A 17762-nucleotide genomic window follows, 5' to 3' on the forward strand; every position below is an offset into this window, starting at 1 on the left:
AGGGTTCCTTTTAGGATGACGAGACTAGGGTACTAGGCCTAACCCACTAAGCTGGGATAGTTCTAGTTCATCCAAGACCGTATTAAGGTGGTTTGGCTTCAGCCCAAGAAGAAAGCCTCTTAGGGCTTGGTATTAACTTAAGGAAAGGGTAATGGTAGTTTAGTAATATGTTAATCTTATGGGCACTTATTCATAAGATAGTCACTATAAAAGGGGAAAGAGCGCAAACCTATGAGATCATTATTAATTCCCCATTACTTCCCATAAACCCCTCTTTTTCTTAGGAGTACTTTCTGTGATTAAGGTTAGTTCTTCCTTCCCACGTTTTACCAGGGGCGGAGGCACATGGAAGGGTGGGTGTGCAATTGCCCACCATTGGTTCCAAAAATCCACCACTGGGTCTTAATTTTTCCAAGCCAATTTTTGATTTTTAGAAAGTTTTGCACCCCCTTGAAAAATAAGTGTGCACCCCCTTAGAAAACTCGCTTAACATATTATAGTTATACAAAGAGAGAGATCGGGATTTCCTAAACCTAGCTGCTGAGAGAACTTGAAAAACAGCCTCGAAGCCTCAAAGGCATGAGAAGACTGATCAAATCACCGAATTCTTTGAAGAATCTTAGACCAAATCGTTGTTAATTATTGCAAGTATTAATTATTGTGAAGTATTTGAGAGAATTTCATCACGAGGTAGGGTTTTTTTTTGCTTCCTTCCTCTCAAAATTGAATCTTCATATTGTATTGAGCTCCACCACTGTGAAGATATGTTTGTAGTGGGTGAATTTATTGAATTTGTTTTCATTTACCACTTTAAAGTTGCATATAATCAAGATACCAGGATTTAGGTTCCCTAATTTTCTCTTCTTAATTTCAATTTTATCATGAGTTTGTTAAAACTAACTTAGGGTTCATGTTAAAATTTGGGGTTTTTATTATACATCATGTTCTATTGATAATTAAGGATTTGGGTGTTCATTATTTCCTCTCACTTGATGTTCTATCAAGAAAATTTGATTCAATTTAATAACTAATTGATGTGTGTGATCAAGGGGTTTCATATCTCAACTGTTTTCAGGTATGGTTAAGTTTGTGACCAAAACTAAGAGACAGAGAAAAACAGATGTTCTAGAATTTTCAGTTTCAAGTATTCCAAGTTCACAAGTACCTCCTCCATCTACTAATACTGACGGTACACAAGTAGTACCTTCCATCCCTGCTCCTACTCTGTCACAGCAAGCAACTTCTAGTACTGTCCAGGATGAGTTCTCGATATGGAATCTTCAAACAGACCCTGCAATGAGAAAGCCAATATCAAGTTATCATCCTAACGATCAAGACAAAGTACGAAGAGCTTACATGAAGATGGTTCCTTTCCAACCTAAGAATTTTCCATTTCCACAAAAGCTAATGGGAAAAAAGAATCCTAAGAACAGAAGATTCAATGAAGCTTGTTTTTTAAAACATGGAAGTTGGTTAGAGTATAGCATATCTAAAGATGCTGTATTTTGCTTGCCGTGTTATCTTTTTAGAAATTATGTTAAGGGTAAAGGTAGCTCTGATGCTTTTGTGAATGCAGGTTTCTCAAATTGGAAGCAATTTGAAAAGTTAGATAAGCATGTAGGATGTCATGACAGTGCACACAATGATGCATATATGAAGAGTCGCGAGTTATTGCAGGAAACACATCATATTGAGGCTATCTATCATCGTCAAAAAGAACAAGAGAGTTTGAGTTACATGATTCGTTTGACAGCTTCAATTTGTGTTATTCGGTTTCTTTTATTGCAAGGATTAGCTTTTCGTGGACATGATGAATCCGATGCTTCACATAATCAAGGTAACTTTCTTGAACTTCTTCAATACACAACTGAACATAATGATAGTATCAAGAGTGAGGTTATGAAAAATGCTCCTGGTAACAACAAATTAACTTCACCGGACATCCAAAAGGAAATAGTGAGTGCAGCTGCAATGGAAACTATGGATGCGATTCGTGATGATATTGGAGATGCTTTCTTTGCTGTTATGGTTGACGAATCTCGTGATGTATCAGTGAGAGAACAAATGGCAGTTGTTATACGTTATGTCAACAAGAAAGGATGTGTTATTGAAAAGTTTATTGGTATAATTCATGTTCTTGAAACGACATCAATTTCATTGAAGACTTCAGTGGATGCATTGTTTTCCAAGTACGGTTTAAATATAATGAGATTGAGGGGACAATGTTATGATGGTGCTAGTAATATGCAAGGTTCGACTAACGGATTGAAAGCACTCATATTAAGAGAAAACCCATCAGCATATGTTATTCATTGTTTCTCGCATCAACTTCAGCTGGCTCTTATGCATGTTGCTCAAAAGCATACAGAAGTTGCATTGTTCTTTACTATAGTTACTAGAGTTGTTATTATTGTTTCTGCGTCATTATCAAGTTGGTTATTTTTATGAAGTCATTGATATGCAAATTGATGCGCTTAATGATGGATTTGATGAAGTGAACACCGAGCTACTTTATTGTTTGTCGCATTTGAATCCGAGCGACAAGTTTTCAGCTTTCGACAAAGGTGCATTAATTCGTCTTGCTAAATTATATCCAACTGATTTTTCTCAAATGGATATCATGATTCTCGACCGACAACTAGATACCTTTCTTGCTGATGTTCTTTCTAGTAATGATTTTTTTTGAATTAGGTGGTATTAGTGCGCTTGCCCAGAAAATGGTTGAAACGAAAAGAAATATAGTGTACTTGTTGATTACATTATCTTTGATATTGTCGGTTGCTACAGCTACTGTTGAGCGAGTTTTTTCAGCAATGCATATAGTGAAGTATCGTTTGCGTAACAATATTGGGAATGATGGTTGAACAATTGTTTACTAACCTACATTGAGCGGGAACTTTTTCGCAAGATCAGCACTGACAGGATTAGACAGCGATTTCAAGATATGGCAACACGTCGCGGACATTGTTGAATATGAAAACAATTTGGTTTTTTTTGGTAAAGAACACAGTTTTTTGGGGTATAAAATTAAAGAACAATACACGATCGAAGAATGAATTAGCTAACATATCTCTAGTATTGTATATTTTGTTGCGACAGAGCGCTACTAGGTGTTGTAATACAATCTTTCATGTGTAATGAAATTTTTTTTGGACTTATTTGTTTTTATTGTGGAGTATTTTTTCTTTGCCCATCCTGTTTCAAAATCCTGGCTCCGCCCCTGCGTTTTACCCATCAACACTGCGATTGGAGATGATGATGAAGACGAACTCATCTTCATCTTGATGATTGATGTTGTTGTTGTTGCCGCTGCCGTTGAAGACGTCGAAAAAGATGAAGATGACGATGTTGTTCATTTTTACAAATGAATTATGTTTTTTATCTGGAGTTCATTCTGGAATGAATTCTGGTTTATATAGGTTTTCTGAAAAATTAAGTAGAAATTAACAGGAGTTCGTTTTGACGAATGAACTGGTACAAAAAATAAGTTGGAATTAACACGGAAGGGTACTTTGGATCATTTAATATTTTTAAATAATCATGGACCAAACAGTAAAGACATTTTCCCAAAGGACTAAATAGACATGGGACCACCTAAAAAAGGACCAAAGGATTATTTTTCCAAAATAAAACACAATTAACAAAAAAAAAAAAAAAAAACGCAGTTAAAAGAAAAAAAAAAAAAACAAACGACATGAAATCTCTTCCAGAACACTATACCCTCTTTTAGGACTGAACACTATTTACCTTCGGTCTAGCTCAGCCACTCACTGCCAAAGCGCAGATGACGAAGAACTCTTCTTGTATTCAGGCTCTCTATGGCCTATGCAGAAAGACCTTTACTACGCCTTCAGGAACTCCTTTTGCTTCTTCTCAAGCAATCCAGAAGCTTTGCTCTCTATTAGGTAATCAGCGGTCACCTTTGTTGATATTAGTCAATCTATTTAATTTATTCGTTTATTTTATCAATTTTCAGTTTTTAAATTTTGCGGTCACAGTGAATTATGTGAAATTGAATCATGATTTTGTCATGTGAAGACGGATCGGGAATGTGTTATTCTGATTTTAGGGTTAGATTTTTGGATTTAATCCCTTACTTTATATTGCCGGTTCTTTTCTCCTCCCCCTTTGAAGTATTGACAACAAGCACATTTTTTTATTTTAACGTTTAATGCAAGTACATTGAATTATTAGCCTTTTCCTCGAGGTTTTTCTTCTCATTTGATCATTCAATATGAGCAAAATCATATTGGCTTGTTACACCTAGAATCGGGATAGCAATTAATTGAGTGGAGAAGAATGTTTGTCGCAGAGGGGCTGGAGTTATGAAATTAGTGGTGGGGTTTATTTGAAGGAATTGTGTTAGTCTAATAATAAAACTAGAACTAAGATAGAGGATAAATACTACTCTGATAATCTTTTTCATCATCTGAAAAGAAGTCTGTCCAGATTGATAACTGTACTTTGAGTTTGGGGAATTTTAGCTGCCTGGGTACTCTCGTATATACAAATCAGATGCGATGTTTGACTGCGGGTTTCCTTCTCCTTAACATTTCATTTGCACTATTTGCAACCTGTACTAGATGCATGAAAGTCTGTTATTTTATAACTGTGATAAGTTGTTTGCCTTGCTTGCATTGTCAAAATTATTGTCTGCCTATATTGATGTTAAGATTCGGCACCACTTCCCTCACTTTGAGCATATGCTCTTGCAAGTTATCTGTAGTTTGTGAATTATGAATAAAGTCATGAATTAACTCCTCTTGTATTTACCAGCTATATGGTCTTAACATATTTAGAGCTACTGATTCATTAATAAAACCTGTTTGATTAACTGCTGATGTGATCTTGAAACTAACCAGAAAAAAGTATCTAAGAGTATGAAGTGAAACACTGGTGTTTGATCATTTCTATTTGGGGAAGTTTTTTGGATTGCTTGATATTGTATACAGAAAGAAAGTTTCAAACTAGAGCAGACACCAAAAGGTCCAAGAGAAAGCAGACATAGTCTAGGAAATTGCTGTTTTTACTAAAATATTCAGCATCATATCCCGGTTGTATAGTGGGATGGGTTGTCGTAGAGGCTAATATGGTCGATATGGTGGTAATTTCAGTTAAACAATTGAGCTTTAAAATAAAAAAAATAGCTGTGAACTTCCTGGATACCATACTCCCTCCCATTACTTGTTTTTACCTAATATTCTGGATGGCTCTTTCTCTGTAGATACCATTACTCCTTCTGATGTCGGGCTCAAAGAGAATAATGCAGATGATGACCGGGGACATGGTTTTTTTGGTGAGAACTTGTTCGACAGGGTAGGTCGATGGGCTCAACCTATTACATTCGTGGACATACATGAATCTGATAATTTTACAGTAAGTTAACATAACTCTTCTTGCATCATCGCTTCCAAAGTTGAAGGTTGAGAACATATGACATTTTTGTTCATCTCTTGTTTATCGCAACAGTTTCTGGTTTACGTTCTTTGTCCACATCTTAAATTTTTTATTAAAGGAATATGTTACCTTATGGAAATGTCCGCTCAAAATACAGTCTATCATGCACTCTTACCAAAATCTATCTTTCCGAGGTCATGGAGGTATATTACTACTGTGCAATTGCATTAGGTGAAAATTGGTTATGAACACTTGTTAGAATATGAGATGCTTCTGGGTTCGTGTACCTTTGTTTTCTAAATAGCGGTCCCGATATTTTCCCATCTGTTGATAGAATCTATATAACTCAGATTGAGATATTTTGAAGCAACACGTTGATTTAAATACTCGACGGAATGCGTACACTAATCTGATCAGGTGATCGGGTCATATATTTATATGAACAACCCCAATATTGTATGAATTGCAAAGTGATTTCCAGAACCAACAAAAGAGGTGGCCTAGAATTTTTCTTTTGATAGAAGTATGAAATGTAGAACTGGTCTCAGCCAACCTCATTTTTAAAGAATATTGCCATCTTGTCAATGTTAAACTGTTGTACAAAAAGAAACATAAAAGATTTGGTTTGATGGAATTGTAGCCTTTTATTGACAGTCTTCGAAGTTATGAGAACAGTTTTGGGTACTTAGTGATGCACACAATATATTGCAGATGTGTATCTTCTGCCTGCCAACTTCATCAGCAATTCCACTTCATGACCATCCTGGAATGACTGTCTTAAGCAAAATACTTTATGGCTCCATGCACGTGAAAGGATATGACTGGGTTGAGCCTGCCTGTGTACGGAAAATCGGCAGTTCTCCTGGTGTGTTTCTAACTTTGGTATGGTATACTCTTCCATGGCATTTTTCTTTTAGTTTATTGTAGGTCACTTAAACCTGGGTCCAGCTGACTAAGTAAGAGACTTATCCTAGTCGATTTTTTTGGCCTGTAATTTTGTCCAACATAGTCATCAGCCTGTCACTTTCCAACTTATGCATGTAATGTTAATAGCGATTAGGCACTTCGTGGTCCTTGGGAGCACTTTTTATTGCTGCTGTGTGTTCCTTGGTACTTCTTTCCGTGACTCTTGAATTAAATTGACAAAATCTTCGCCTTGTTTTTAGTGATCAAAATCTTGCAATCTAGTGTATTTTGGGTAGCAAAAGAAATAAGCTCTGAAAAGAAATTGATGAAGATGATTGGGAGGCATGTCTTCTTTTCACTTGTCTGGGCTCATATGGATTCCCTATATGTTGTTTGGTATTAGTTAACACCGATGCGCAGTAGTTCCACACATATAACAGCGGCTTAAACAGAGTCATTCAATCTTCATCTTGCTTCTAATTTCTTGAGCTAATGATGAATAATGTGATGCTGGTACTGCTTCTATTTTTCTCATGCACTGTATACTGAATACAAAAAATAATACCCTTTATCCAATTATGCATTGTATATGGGTATTTAACAAACCATTGTTCAAAAAATATTCGCTGTTATTGACGAAAGAATGGAATCATGGTATTGTTAGATTCACCCATATCAAAGATCAGAATTCAGATAAAGAAAAAAATAAATTAAAAGATGGTAAAGGTCTCACTGCCATGCTCGGAGGTCTTGAGTCGTCTAAGATAGGACATTGATTGTTAGCAATGACAGTCATGTACTGATATTTCTTGTTTATCTGCCTGATAGGGAAACTGGTAATGCTAGTCGTAATGGAATTTGTTTTGTTGGCAGTTAGATTGGCGAAGTTAGCTGTAGACAAAGTTTTAACAGCACCATGCGGAGCGTCAGCCTTGTACCCTAAAAGTGGGGGTAATCTTCATTGTTTCACTGCAGTCACTCCCTGTGCTGTCCTTGACATACTTGCTCCTCCCTACAAAGAAACCGCCGGCAGGAAATGTACTTATTACCATGACTACCCTTACACCAGTTTCCGTAAGTATCATCTCTCCATACTCGAAAACACTTGGAAAATAGTTTGACAAACCCTGCTAATAGATATAAGAAGTTGCTGACTAGTTGGATGGGTTTCATCAATAAAAACCTTTTTGTAGCGACAGAGAGTGTGGATGGGATATGTGAGGGGAAAGAAGAGGAATATGCATGGCTGAAGGAGATTGATACACCGAATGATCTATATATGCGTCCAGGAAGATATACTGGTCCACGAATTCAAGCTTAGGATTTCATCAGTTGTGATCGGTGCTTGAAGATCCACTCTTTTGATGTTCGGCTTGATTTCTTATGACCGCAGATTTGCAGGAAGATCCAAAGAAGTTTGTAGTCGTGTTATATATCAAAGTCTAGTTACCTCACATGGATTGCATACCAAGTCTGGAAGCTAATCAGCTAATGCCCTGAAGTAGTGTTTTATAAAATTCCAAGTCTCATGTCCCTTTTCTCTATTTGATCCTGCTGTAGAATATATGAGATATTACGGAATTTGTAAGTTCTACAGTTGTTTATTTCCCAAGCTGTGTTACTCCTTTGCTTGTCTAATATTATATGCTGAAGCCAATACGGAATTTGTAAGTTTTACATTGCTGGAGTAGTTATTATCCTTTGTTCGGCCAGTATCAGCTGAATTTGAAAATTTTAGCTTTTAGAAGTAGAGCAAGAAAAATCAGATAAACAAATAGACCCATTCTTCTCCCCTCTTTCAGTTTTCAGCGTTTCCTGGGAAGAAGAATAAGTTTGAATTGATGGGTTCTTATTTAGAAAGTTTTAGGGTGCCTAGTGGATTAGTGGGCACAAGTGTCTGTCTGTCGGGTTCTCTGCATATATGATTTATTCTTCCCAGAAAAGCTTATTCCATTTCTGCGTTTTGGTTCACTACTCAAAATCAACATAATCAAATGGATCCATCCAAAGCAGATTAGAAGAAACAAATAGAAACCATTTCAGGTAGTGACTGTTCTTTAATTATTGTTTATAAGAACGATAAAGTAACCTCTTTTTTTCTTTTAACTGTATGTTACGTTTATTATTCATAAACCTATTCAATTACTCAATCTGATAGTTGAATTGATCACCAGTTTCATATTTGCTTTGAAAAACCCAAGAGAGATTTAAAGCTTCAGATTTTGTTTTTAATGTGCTGTTAAGTTTTTCCCTTCCATATTGAAAAAAAAGTACTCTTCAATCATAGTCTCACTGAAATTTCACTTCAATTTCCACATTTCATTTAGGGTTCCATAAGATAACTAAGAAGTGTGTACTTATTTATTTGCTTGCAAGGAAGAAATAAATATGGGGGCTGCTGACATCCCGAAACAAAGAGTAGCATTTGTGCTAATAGATGGATTAGGTGATGTCTCGCTGCCAAGATTTGGAAATCGAACTCCTCTTCAAGTAGCCAAAATTCCCAATTTGGATGCAATTGCTTCGGCTGGAATTAATGGCCTTATGGATCCTGTAGAAGCAGGATTGGGTTGTGGAAGTGATGCAGCTCATCTCTCTTTGTTAGGTTATGATCCAAGAGTCTACTATCGAGGCCGTGGAGCGTTTGAGTCTATGGGTGCTGGATTAGCAATGCAGCCTGGAGATATTGCATTCAAGGTTTGTCTTTTCTTGTCCTTCTCATCTATTGTCTTCATTTTCTGCAAGTAGATAAATTGTATGGTAGTAGAATCTGCAGCGGAGGCTTGGGATACAGCACCCAGTTTGTTGGTCTGTTGAGAGCCCATGTTTTATCTGGTGATATTGTTATTTAAGAACTGGCAATGAAATGTAAAACCTTTTTCAAAGCAAAAGTTTTCTGGTTGTACAAATGTATGTTTCTGTATTATAAAATATCACTATCTATACGTGTGTTAGCCTGTTAGGTCATACAACATGGGGGCTTCATTGCGTGCTTTGTTTTTCATTCATACTGTGTTAAGTTCTTGTTTCTGTTTTGAGATGACTTGAATTTTGCCATTAGATGTTGCTGAACAACATGTTGGTCATGCTCATTCATTATACATACATATGGAATACATAACTAAAAACCCCAATCATCTGATATATACAAATACAAAGAATAATCTTGTGCTGATCCTTCAAAGTTCAAACTCAACTGCTTGTTTCGTACCTTATTATGTTGGACGGTCACTAATTGAGTGTAAGAATGGATAGTTTGGTTTTAGGAAGACCGTTTAGAATCAACCTACTGTGAGGTTTCTCTTAGCAAAAGGTGAACTAGTCAAACTCAAACGTATCAAAGGTGAATATAGGTTTGTGAATTCTACCATATATAGTATGACATAATGGGTACTTCAAGGACCAATTTCCTGGATCTCTACGCAGCGTGATAAGTTTCTAAAAGCTTATATGTAAAGGATTTAATGTATGAGAGAAATACTTTCTGACTGGATGTGAATTACTACGCCTCATCCATTTGTATCAACTATATTATGTAGCCTGTTTTAGGTATTTAAATATGGAAGCTTTTCTAGCTCCGAATTCACTTTAGTTACGATTGAAGATCACCACTTAATTCTGGAATTCCCAAATTTTTTACTGTAGTTTGATTTTACCTTTTGAAGTTCTTATTTTTCTGACATTTTTTATACACTGTTGTCACATGCAGTCAAACTTTGCAACATTAGATGAGAAATCTGAAGTTGTTACCAGTAGAAGAGCTGACAGGCATTTTGAGGAAGAGGGGCCTATCCTCTGTGCTGTGTTGGATAAACTGAAGCTACCATCTTTCCCTGAATATGAAGTCAGAGTCAGGTGAGTGTTCTTATTATAAAGGTTTTGGATATATGACCGTTCGCGGGCCTACTATCAGTTAACGATCACAAAAAGGTCAGCGAGGAATTTACCACAATAATTCTTGCTGAAGTATTATTTTTAAACACTAAAATATATCTAGATTAATAGAGTGCTAATCCACTTGCAGAGGTTTTGGATATACTTTGGTATACTTTGGATCTAATGGAGTCACATTTATTATTAGAATTTCTGAAGGTTCAAAACCATTTAGGAAAGGCTAGGACCACGATGGGTTCTGTGCTGTTGCTGTATCTAAATCTGTAACGATCACACCCTTTTTGGTTTATAGTTGGATCTTAGTTCTTAATTTGCTGATTACCTTCAGGGCATAGATTTTCAGTTGTGTTTGGTGTTTTCATTTTTGATCTCCTTCCTAAATTGGAAGGAAACTTAAAGGACAAACTGAGAACTGAAATGCAGTATCCTTCAACAGATATGTGACAGAACACAGGTGTGGAGTAGTTGTTAAGGGACCAAAACTGAGTGGAAATATATCTGGAACAGACCCTTTAAAAGACAGCCGCTTGCTCTTGAAAGCTGAACCTTTGGATGGTACTGATGAAGCAAAGCATACAGCTGCAGTTGTCAATGAACTCTCAAAGGAGATGTCAAGAATTCTGATAGCTCACCCATTGAATGCAAAACGTTTGGTTGAAGGGAAGAATATTGCCAACATTGTCCTTTTACGAGGCTGTGGTATTCGAATTGAGGTCTGTATTGTCACCCTTCACTGACACTGGACCAGTTTGAAACATCTGCTCTGTTCGATTTAAATGGTCAAATACTAATTCCTTTTGTTTGCTGTGTCCTGCAGGTTCCACCTTTTGAAAAGAAGCATGGATTGTGGTCATGCATGGTAGCCCCCACCAAAATTATTGCTGGGCTGGGCCTATCTCTTGGTATTGACATCCTAGAAGCTCCTGGAGCACAGGAGATTACCGCACTCTCTTAACTTCTAAGAACCTTGATTTTGGGCATATCTAAATCTTTCTAGGCATATAAAACAATAGTCCCATCTTGGGTGACCTTATAAGAGGTACCCTATGGATAGTTCAATTACTTATATACCCTTAATACAAAAATCTAAAATCAGTTTTCTAAAAAATCAAAATCAGTTTCCCTTAACATCTCTTCTTCCTCCTCCTCTAGCCGAACTCTTCCCCCTCCTGGGAAAAAAAAAATTCATCATCGTGATTAATTGTCGATTCTTAAAAATTTGATCATCGATTAAACTCAATCACATAATGACTCGTACAAAGAAAAGCAGGGACTAGGCAAACCAAATCGTCTTCTAATCCATCAATTGAAGAAGAAGAACCAATTGAAGATGAAGGTGTAGAAACTGAAAATCAACCACCAATTGAACCAGAAATTGAACCAACTGCATCTCTAACTCCGGAAATGAGGATAAGAAAGTAAGTTTTACAAACCCAATCTCCTATTTGTTGTTTTTCATCGATTAAATGACGGTTACAGTGTTGGGTTCGGCTCAAAATTGAGTTGCGTTTTTAGCCGAATTGTTCTTCACAAAAGCTTCCTGTAAGTGTATATGGACAGTTCGGCATGAAATTTCAAGCCGAACCTAGTCACAAATAGAGATGCATAGGGGTTCGGTGTATTCGATAATCATAATATGTGCCGAACCTAGCACATTTACGAGGTTCGGCTATTACGATATTCTCAATATGTGCCGAACCAATAACAATATTTTAACCCAAAAAATAACAAATTGATGTTCGGCTCGTACGATTTTCGAAATATAAGCCGAACCAGTAATTATTTTTTCCCGGGCTATTCAGGATGTTGTTCGGCTTACTATGAAACTTTCGTATAAGCCGAACTAGTGTCTAGCAAAAGGGTTGGAATTGAAAATTATAGGTTCGGCGCATGCAGTAAACAGATTCAGTGAGCCGAACCGTTCATCAATTGGTAGATTAGGCTCATAGATGTGAGCCGAACCTCAACTTGTTTCGCCGAACCATGATCCAAAAAATCATCCAAACAACCTTTATAATTCTGAAAATTATCTTAATCACTAAACAAAATATTAAATCACTAATCAATATTACTAACACTAATACGTAAAGGGCATATTTGTCGTTAAAAATTTTGGGTTAAGGGGTAATCTAATTTTGCTATTTCACAACCTTTTTGTCTTTATGCAGTATGCCTAGTAAGATTTCAGTATGCCCAAAATCAGGGTTCACTTCTAAAGCGACTGCTATAGCAAAAGCTCTATCCTCCCCAATTGAGAAATGTCCAAACGTTTTTGTACCAGGAGAGGCTGAACCTGAGCCAGGCCGAGCCAATGGCTATGATTTTGGCTTCCTCCACATCAAGGTTAGTTATTAATCGAGTAAAGACATTAAATTTCACATTCTCCCACAACTAAGAAAGGACAATTGCGTTCAATAATAAATTTCACAAGCCAAGCTCGAAAACCTCTGTGGTAAGAAGGCAAACAACGACATCCTTACCTGTTTGAGTTGTTGAAGGTGACTCAGCTAATAGGGTGCTAAAATTCGACTTTAAAATGATGGACTGAGAATTCCAATCTGCCTCAAATGACGTATCTTTTTCATTTATTTATTCCATATAAGGTGTATATGACAGGCAATAGATGACGCTGGTCATGATAAGGCAAGTGTTTTCAAGGTCAAGGCATTGGAAGCAGTTGATGTAGCAATTAGTCGACTAGCGAGGCTCCTCTGGCAGGCAGAATCTACTGGAGATTTCCAATACTCTATTTGCATCACTGGTGACCACTCAACTCCTGTCGAATATGGAGATCCAGTTTTGAACCAGTCCCATTCACTATATGCCGATTAAAAGACTATGTAGGTGCAGTGGGAGGGGAGTCTGTTATAACGGGAACTTCCCTTGATCCTTTTCCTCTTCCAAAAGTAGATCCTGCCGCGGACCTGAAAGAGATTGGTTTTGAAGAGGAGAAAAGTGATCTGCATGAAGCTTTCTGCGGTGATTCAGTAAGCAGATTTCATGAGTTAGCAGCAGCTAGGGGCTGCCTTGGACGATTTCCTGGTGGTGAGATGATGGGAATCATAAAGACGTTCTTGCTCACAAAATCTGAAACACTATGAGCTGATCTCTTCTGGGTGGCTAAAATTCTGTTAAGTGAAATAATGATTTTGTCTAACAGTCAGAATGAGAACTGAATGGTGTTTGGAATGAGAAATGGATAATTTCAGAGTTCAATGGTTCAGCAGAGAAATTACACTAGAGTTGAGGAAAGAAGTACAATAACGTGTTAGTAGCTGAACAGAGACCCATCTTCAATGCCTGGAATGGGAACAGGATCCTCCTTTATTTTGTGGCATCAATAGGATGCTAGAGATGCTCAAGTGCAATTTTTATTGTCAACCTATAGAAGTATTATAGATGTATGGTCGTATTCTATTTTGGAGCCAGATATCTCTCTTTTGTGCTAATAAACGGAGGAATATTTCACCAGACGAAATAAACCTTCTAGTGCATGATTTTAATGCAGGAACAAATCAGAAAAAAATAAACTCTAAACCTTTAACTAAATAGGGACCGAGGGAGTATTGTATTTGGCTGCATCATTAGCTCAACCATTGAAATCTCTACTAATGAATTCAGTCTTGAAGTACATAAAATAAATAGATAGACAATCCTCTAATATTGAGTAGTTGAACAAGCTAATCTGGTTAGTTTTATCCTCGCATCACTCCTAGAACAAGCCTTGTTAGTACTATATCCTCTAGCAGTGACCCACTTCACATCTTCAAAGATAGCTTTGCACTCTGCTTCTTCCGAGTTAATGGATAAGCCTGAGACGATTTTACACCCTTTGAAATCGCCTGTAAGATTAGAGAGGACAATACCAACACCAGATTTGTTAGTGTTTAAATCAAAAAATCCATCACATTGCACAATAATGCTCTTCAGGGAGATCTTCATATATTGGCTGAAGTGGAGCATAAGCAACATTAGTGTGCTTGTTACTGCTACATGAAACTAAGCAATCTTTAGTATCATATATCAATCTGGCTGCCAGTCTAGCAGTGCTCAGGTTATTAAGCTGTGTATATTGAAAGATGAGAAAACATCTGTCCCTCCATAAGAACCATGCAGTTGTTAAGAGAGAACAACACAATTCTGGGCGTGAGTTCCATCTCAAATTATACCAAGATGTCACTCGTCCAGCCAAAACACTTTCCGTCTTGTCAAATTTTCAACCAATGATGTTTACAATGTAGTTTTATATATGCAAATCGTACACCATCAATTTAGGCTTGGTACAACCGTACAATTCAAATGAGATGTTTGATAAAAATTGTAAATCATGTTTCCTTCAAGAACAACCCCAAGGCAAAATTATGAAGTGAGGCACAAATCATCATGAGTAAAATTCACTATCACTAGTACATAGATCAGAACCCTCGAAGTTTATAATATTGGGCGGGCAACGGGAAAGTTTGTCTTTATTCCTGGTTCCTCATCTATACCTTCTGCCAGGAATTGTCTTCAGGTTGCCGGCTGGAGTTGTAAAGTTAAGAAATAGGGTGATAAAATTGAGGAGTAATTCTTCTTCAAACAGCATAAGAAGAATAAGTAAAGACACATGCTTAAACAACAACAATTGAGTTATTGAGAATCCGATGATCTTCAAATTGCTTTTGCCCATTTAGGCAGTGACAAAGAAGCCTTCATCCCAAGCCTGGACAGGAACACAGCATATAGAATGTGTAGCAGGAATACAAAGAACACGCAGTTGAGTAAAAGCTGTGTAAGAAAAGAGAAAACAGATTTTAGTGTTTTTCCGAGGAAGTGTCTATTAGAATCAGCAAATGAGAAAGCCAGATACAGATGTGTCGAAGAAATACCACGGTGCCAAATATGGCATATATTGTATACATCGATGGGATTGTATTTACACCTATCACGGTAAGAATGTAAGTGAGAGAAGCGTGAATGTTTATGGTGATCTGCACCCAAGTGTAAGAATTTAGAATTCAAGTAACCACGGCCACACATCAACATATTGAAATCAGAAAGAAGAATTGATTACCAGAGATGGTATGTTTTCTCTTATCAAGAATGAGGATATTAGAACACACCCCATTGCACCCATAGCTCTAACCTGGATTCAAGAAAAAACCATGTCGTCAGAAAAAGACTTGTACAAAATCAAGGGAATATGACTAACGAAATATATCTGAGCAGCTTAGATGGAGCGGGCAAACAATACAAATGTGCATAAAGCAATGGAGAGACCCCAATTAGCCCTCAACCTGTGACAATGAAGGAGAACAATAACCCGATCAGTATTTGAGATGTGTAGTAGAAAAAAGAAAGTATAAAACGATCTCACTTTAAGACACTTCTAGTCATTAAATGTGGGGAAAGTAGCTATGAGTTCGGTCGTACTGGAAAGTCATTCTTTAAAGCAACTAGACCTGGTTATATACAACTCCCGTTGATTCACGCAGCCAAATAGCATGTCCAACAATATCTTACAAACTTGGTCAAAAACTAGGATAAGGGTATAAGTAGATTTAACACTCGGTACCTCCACAAAGAACCCATGGCAAGGCCAACCAATCCATGCATGAGCTGCAATGAGGTAAGATGAAAGAAAGGTAAGACTAAGGAGACACCCATACATAAACTAACAAAACATACCGATAGAAAAGCAATATAAAAGATAAATGATAGAAGTCTTCTTTCTCCATAAAAATGTATGGACTATACTAACTGAGAGTACTTCAAGTTTCAATTACTATGATCCAAATTATGTATCCTGAAAATGTTTCCCTGAGTTCTATAAAAAGATGTTCCACTTGTTCATAATATTCAGTTTGCAAATCGAGTCCCTTCACTCAACTGCTCAAGCCTAAGCAGCAGGAAGAGAGATTGACTCATTCGCAATAACCCAGGTATTAAACAGCCAAAAAAAAAAGAAGCAACAAAGTATGGATTTTGTCGGAAAACACGAAGATGCTCCAAGAATGCTCACCAAATAGGTTAAAGCCTTCACTGGACCTGACAAGGTAAGTAATAGCATGGCAGTTGCCACCTGAAATAAGAATGGAAAATACCAAACATGTCAGACCTCTCAAGCGTGAGTACCGAGTATATATGGTGCAAATATTTTGGCCAATGTTTATCCATCTTCATGCGAACCAACAGATTCAGGTCTTCATACAATTCTTAACTCTAAAATGGGAGTAAGTAAAGCTATGGTGTAAGTACTAACCATAGTTTTTCTACCAGCTGCAAGATCCCACCTTATAGAAGAGATTACTATTGGCAAAGAGAAGAAACAACCAAAATAGTTCTGCACGACATTAAACAATTTCAACTTTTACTTTGTCTCCAATGCCAATTAGAAATATCTAAAATGAGCAGCAGCAAATTGGTAACCAATAACGGGCATCATTTAGTTTCATCAGATATAAAAATCAGCCATTTCTATTACTTAATGTCATCAAAATCATCTTATTACTACAACACAGTACTATAGATTGTGCATTATTATGTACTTACCTCAATTGCAAGAGAATTGCTCAAGAAATACGCTAACCCAGCAACAGCAGCAAACATAGAGGATTCAACAAGTCTCAGAGTTTTTTTATAAACAACTCCATCAATTGCTAAATCATCAAGTTGTCTAGAAACTTCAAAACTATCTAATTCACCATTACCAAACCAAATTGGAGTATCCCGGCTTGATGAAACCTTACTAGGGTTTCTTCTTCTTCTTCTTTCCAATACACAATTAGGTAGTAAATTAATTGAGTAAGAAGATAATGGAGATGAAGTTGTTGATGTGGAGAAGACATTGTTTAGAGGGTGACAAGATTTGGGTATTTTAGATAGATAAAGAGTAGTTGCAGTTGAAAATAAAGTTATCTGGGAATTAGGGAAATACTGAGAGTGAACATTGAGAAAGCTCATATTAACTGAAGAAGAAGAAAAGGAGGAGAAACAACCGAGTAAAGAGTTTCAGATGGTCGCTAATTTAGAGGACGATGAAGAAGTGTCAACGAGCTCTTCGCCCAGGTTTGAAGAAAAACCGCCGTTAGTCCGTGAGGACTAAAGGCGATCCTATGGAAGGAACAAGTCTTTTGATCCCACCGTGGGATGAACAAACAGCAAAAAAAAAATTGGAGGGCCAATCTAACAAATTTGATGGCTTGTACCTCTACGCGTGATAGATATCGAGTCTCTGGAAAGACGCCTCGCGTCCTGAGTTTAGTCGTTGGGAGCCTATGTTCAGCCTGCCGCTCGACCATACCTTTGTCGGTCTACCACTAGATCCAACAGAATTAGATGCGGCAGACCTAAAGCATAGGTTGTCAAATAGAATAAGGGAAAAATATCGTTTGGTCCTATTTTAGGTGGTCCCGTGTCTGTTTAGTCTTTTGGGAAAACGCTTTTACTGTTAGATCCATGATTATTTAGAAATATCAAATGGACAAAAGTACCCTTCCGTGTTAATTTTTACTTATTTTTTTTGTAGCAGTTCATTCTTCAAAATGAACTCCTGTTAGTTTCCACTTATTTTTTCAGAAATCACC

At 37.0% G+C, this 17762-nt stretch overlaps 3 protein-coding genes and 1 pseudogene across 7 annotated transcripts; 3 read left to right on the forward strand and 1 right to left on the reverse strand.

The window, feature by feature from the left end:
- Positions 1 to 515: 515 nt before the first annotated feature.
- On the forward strand, positions 516 to 3158 carry LOC113302996 (zinc finger MYM-type protein 1-like). The gene is made up of 2 exons (XM_026551968.1): positions 516 to 690; positions 1076 to 3158. The coding sequence occupies exon 2, from the start codon at positions 1078 to 1080 to the stop codon at positions 2446 to 2448; it is 1371 nt and encodes a 456-aa protein (XP_026407753.1). The 5' UTR covers positions 516 to 690; positions 1076 to 1077; the 3' UTR covers positions 2449 to 3158.
- Positions 3159 to 3702: 544 nt separating this feature from the next.
- Positions 3703 to 8015, forward strand: LOC113302998 (plant cysteine oxidase 3-like). Of its 4 annotated transcripts, none has more exons than XM_026551969.1 (5): positions 3703 to 3905; positions 5225 to 5376; positions 6109 to 6262; positions 7132 to 7377; positions 7497 to 8015. In XM_026551969.1, exons 1-5 carry the CDS (start codon positions 3785 to 3787, stop codon positions 7622 to 7624), a joined length of 801 nt encoding a protein of 266 aa, XP_026407754.1. In that variant the 5' UTR covers positions 3703 to 3784; the 3' UTR covers positions 7625 to 8015. The 4 variants fall into 4 exon arrangements, with proteins under 4 accessions (XP_026407754.1, XP_026407755.1, XP_026407756.1 ...); XM_026551970.1 differs by having other exon boundaries at positions 7503 to 8015; XM_026551971.1 differs by having other exon boundaries at positions 7177 to 7377.
- A 124-nt stretch (positions 8016 to 8139) lies between these two features.
- Positions 8140 to 13633, forward strand: LOC113302999 (annotated as a pseudogene).
- Positions 13634 to 14379: 746 nt separating this feature from the next.
- Positions 14380 to 17319, reverse strand: LOC113303000. 2 transcript variants are annotated; one of them, XM_026551974.1, is made up of 8 exons: positions 16729 to 17319; positions 16439 to 16519; positions 16199 to 16258; positions 15752 to 15795; positions 15431 to 15473; positions 15251 to 15322; positions 15066 to 15167; positions 14380 to 14964 (listed from the first exon to the last, which is right to left on the reverse strand). In XM_026551974.1, the coding sequence occupies exons 1-8, from the start codon at positions 17137 to 17139 to the stop codon at positions 14848 to 14850; spliced, it is 930 nt and encodes a 309-aa protein (XP_026407759.1). In that variant the 5' UTR covers positions 17140 to 17319; the 3' UTR covers positions 14380 to 14847. The 2 variants fall into 2 exon arrangements, with proteins under 2 accessions (XP_026407759.1, XP_026407760.1); XM_026551975.1 differs by having other exon boundaries at positions 14886 to 14964; positions 15066 to 15118.
- Between the last annotated feature and the right edge of the window lie 443 nt (positions 17320 to 17762).

Source organism: Papaver somniferum, chromosome 8 (assembly GCF_003573695.1).
Source record: "Papaver somniferum cultivar HN1 chromosome 8, ASM357369v1, whole genome shotgun sequence".
NCBI classification, from domain to species: Eukaryota; Viridiplantae; Streptophyta; class Magnoliopsida; order Ranunculales; family Papaveraceae; genus Papaver; species Papaver somniferum.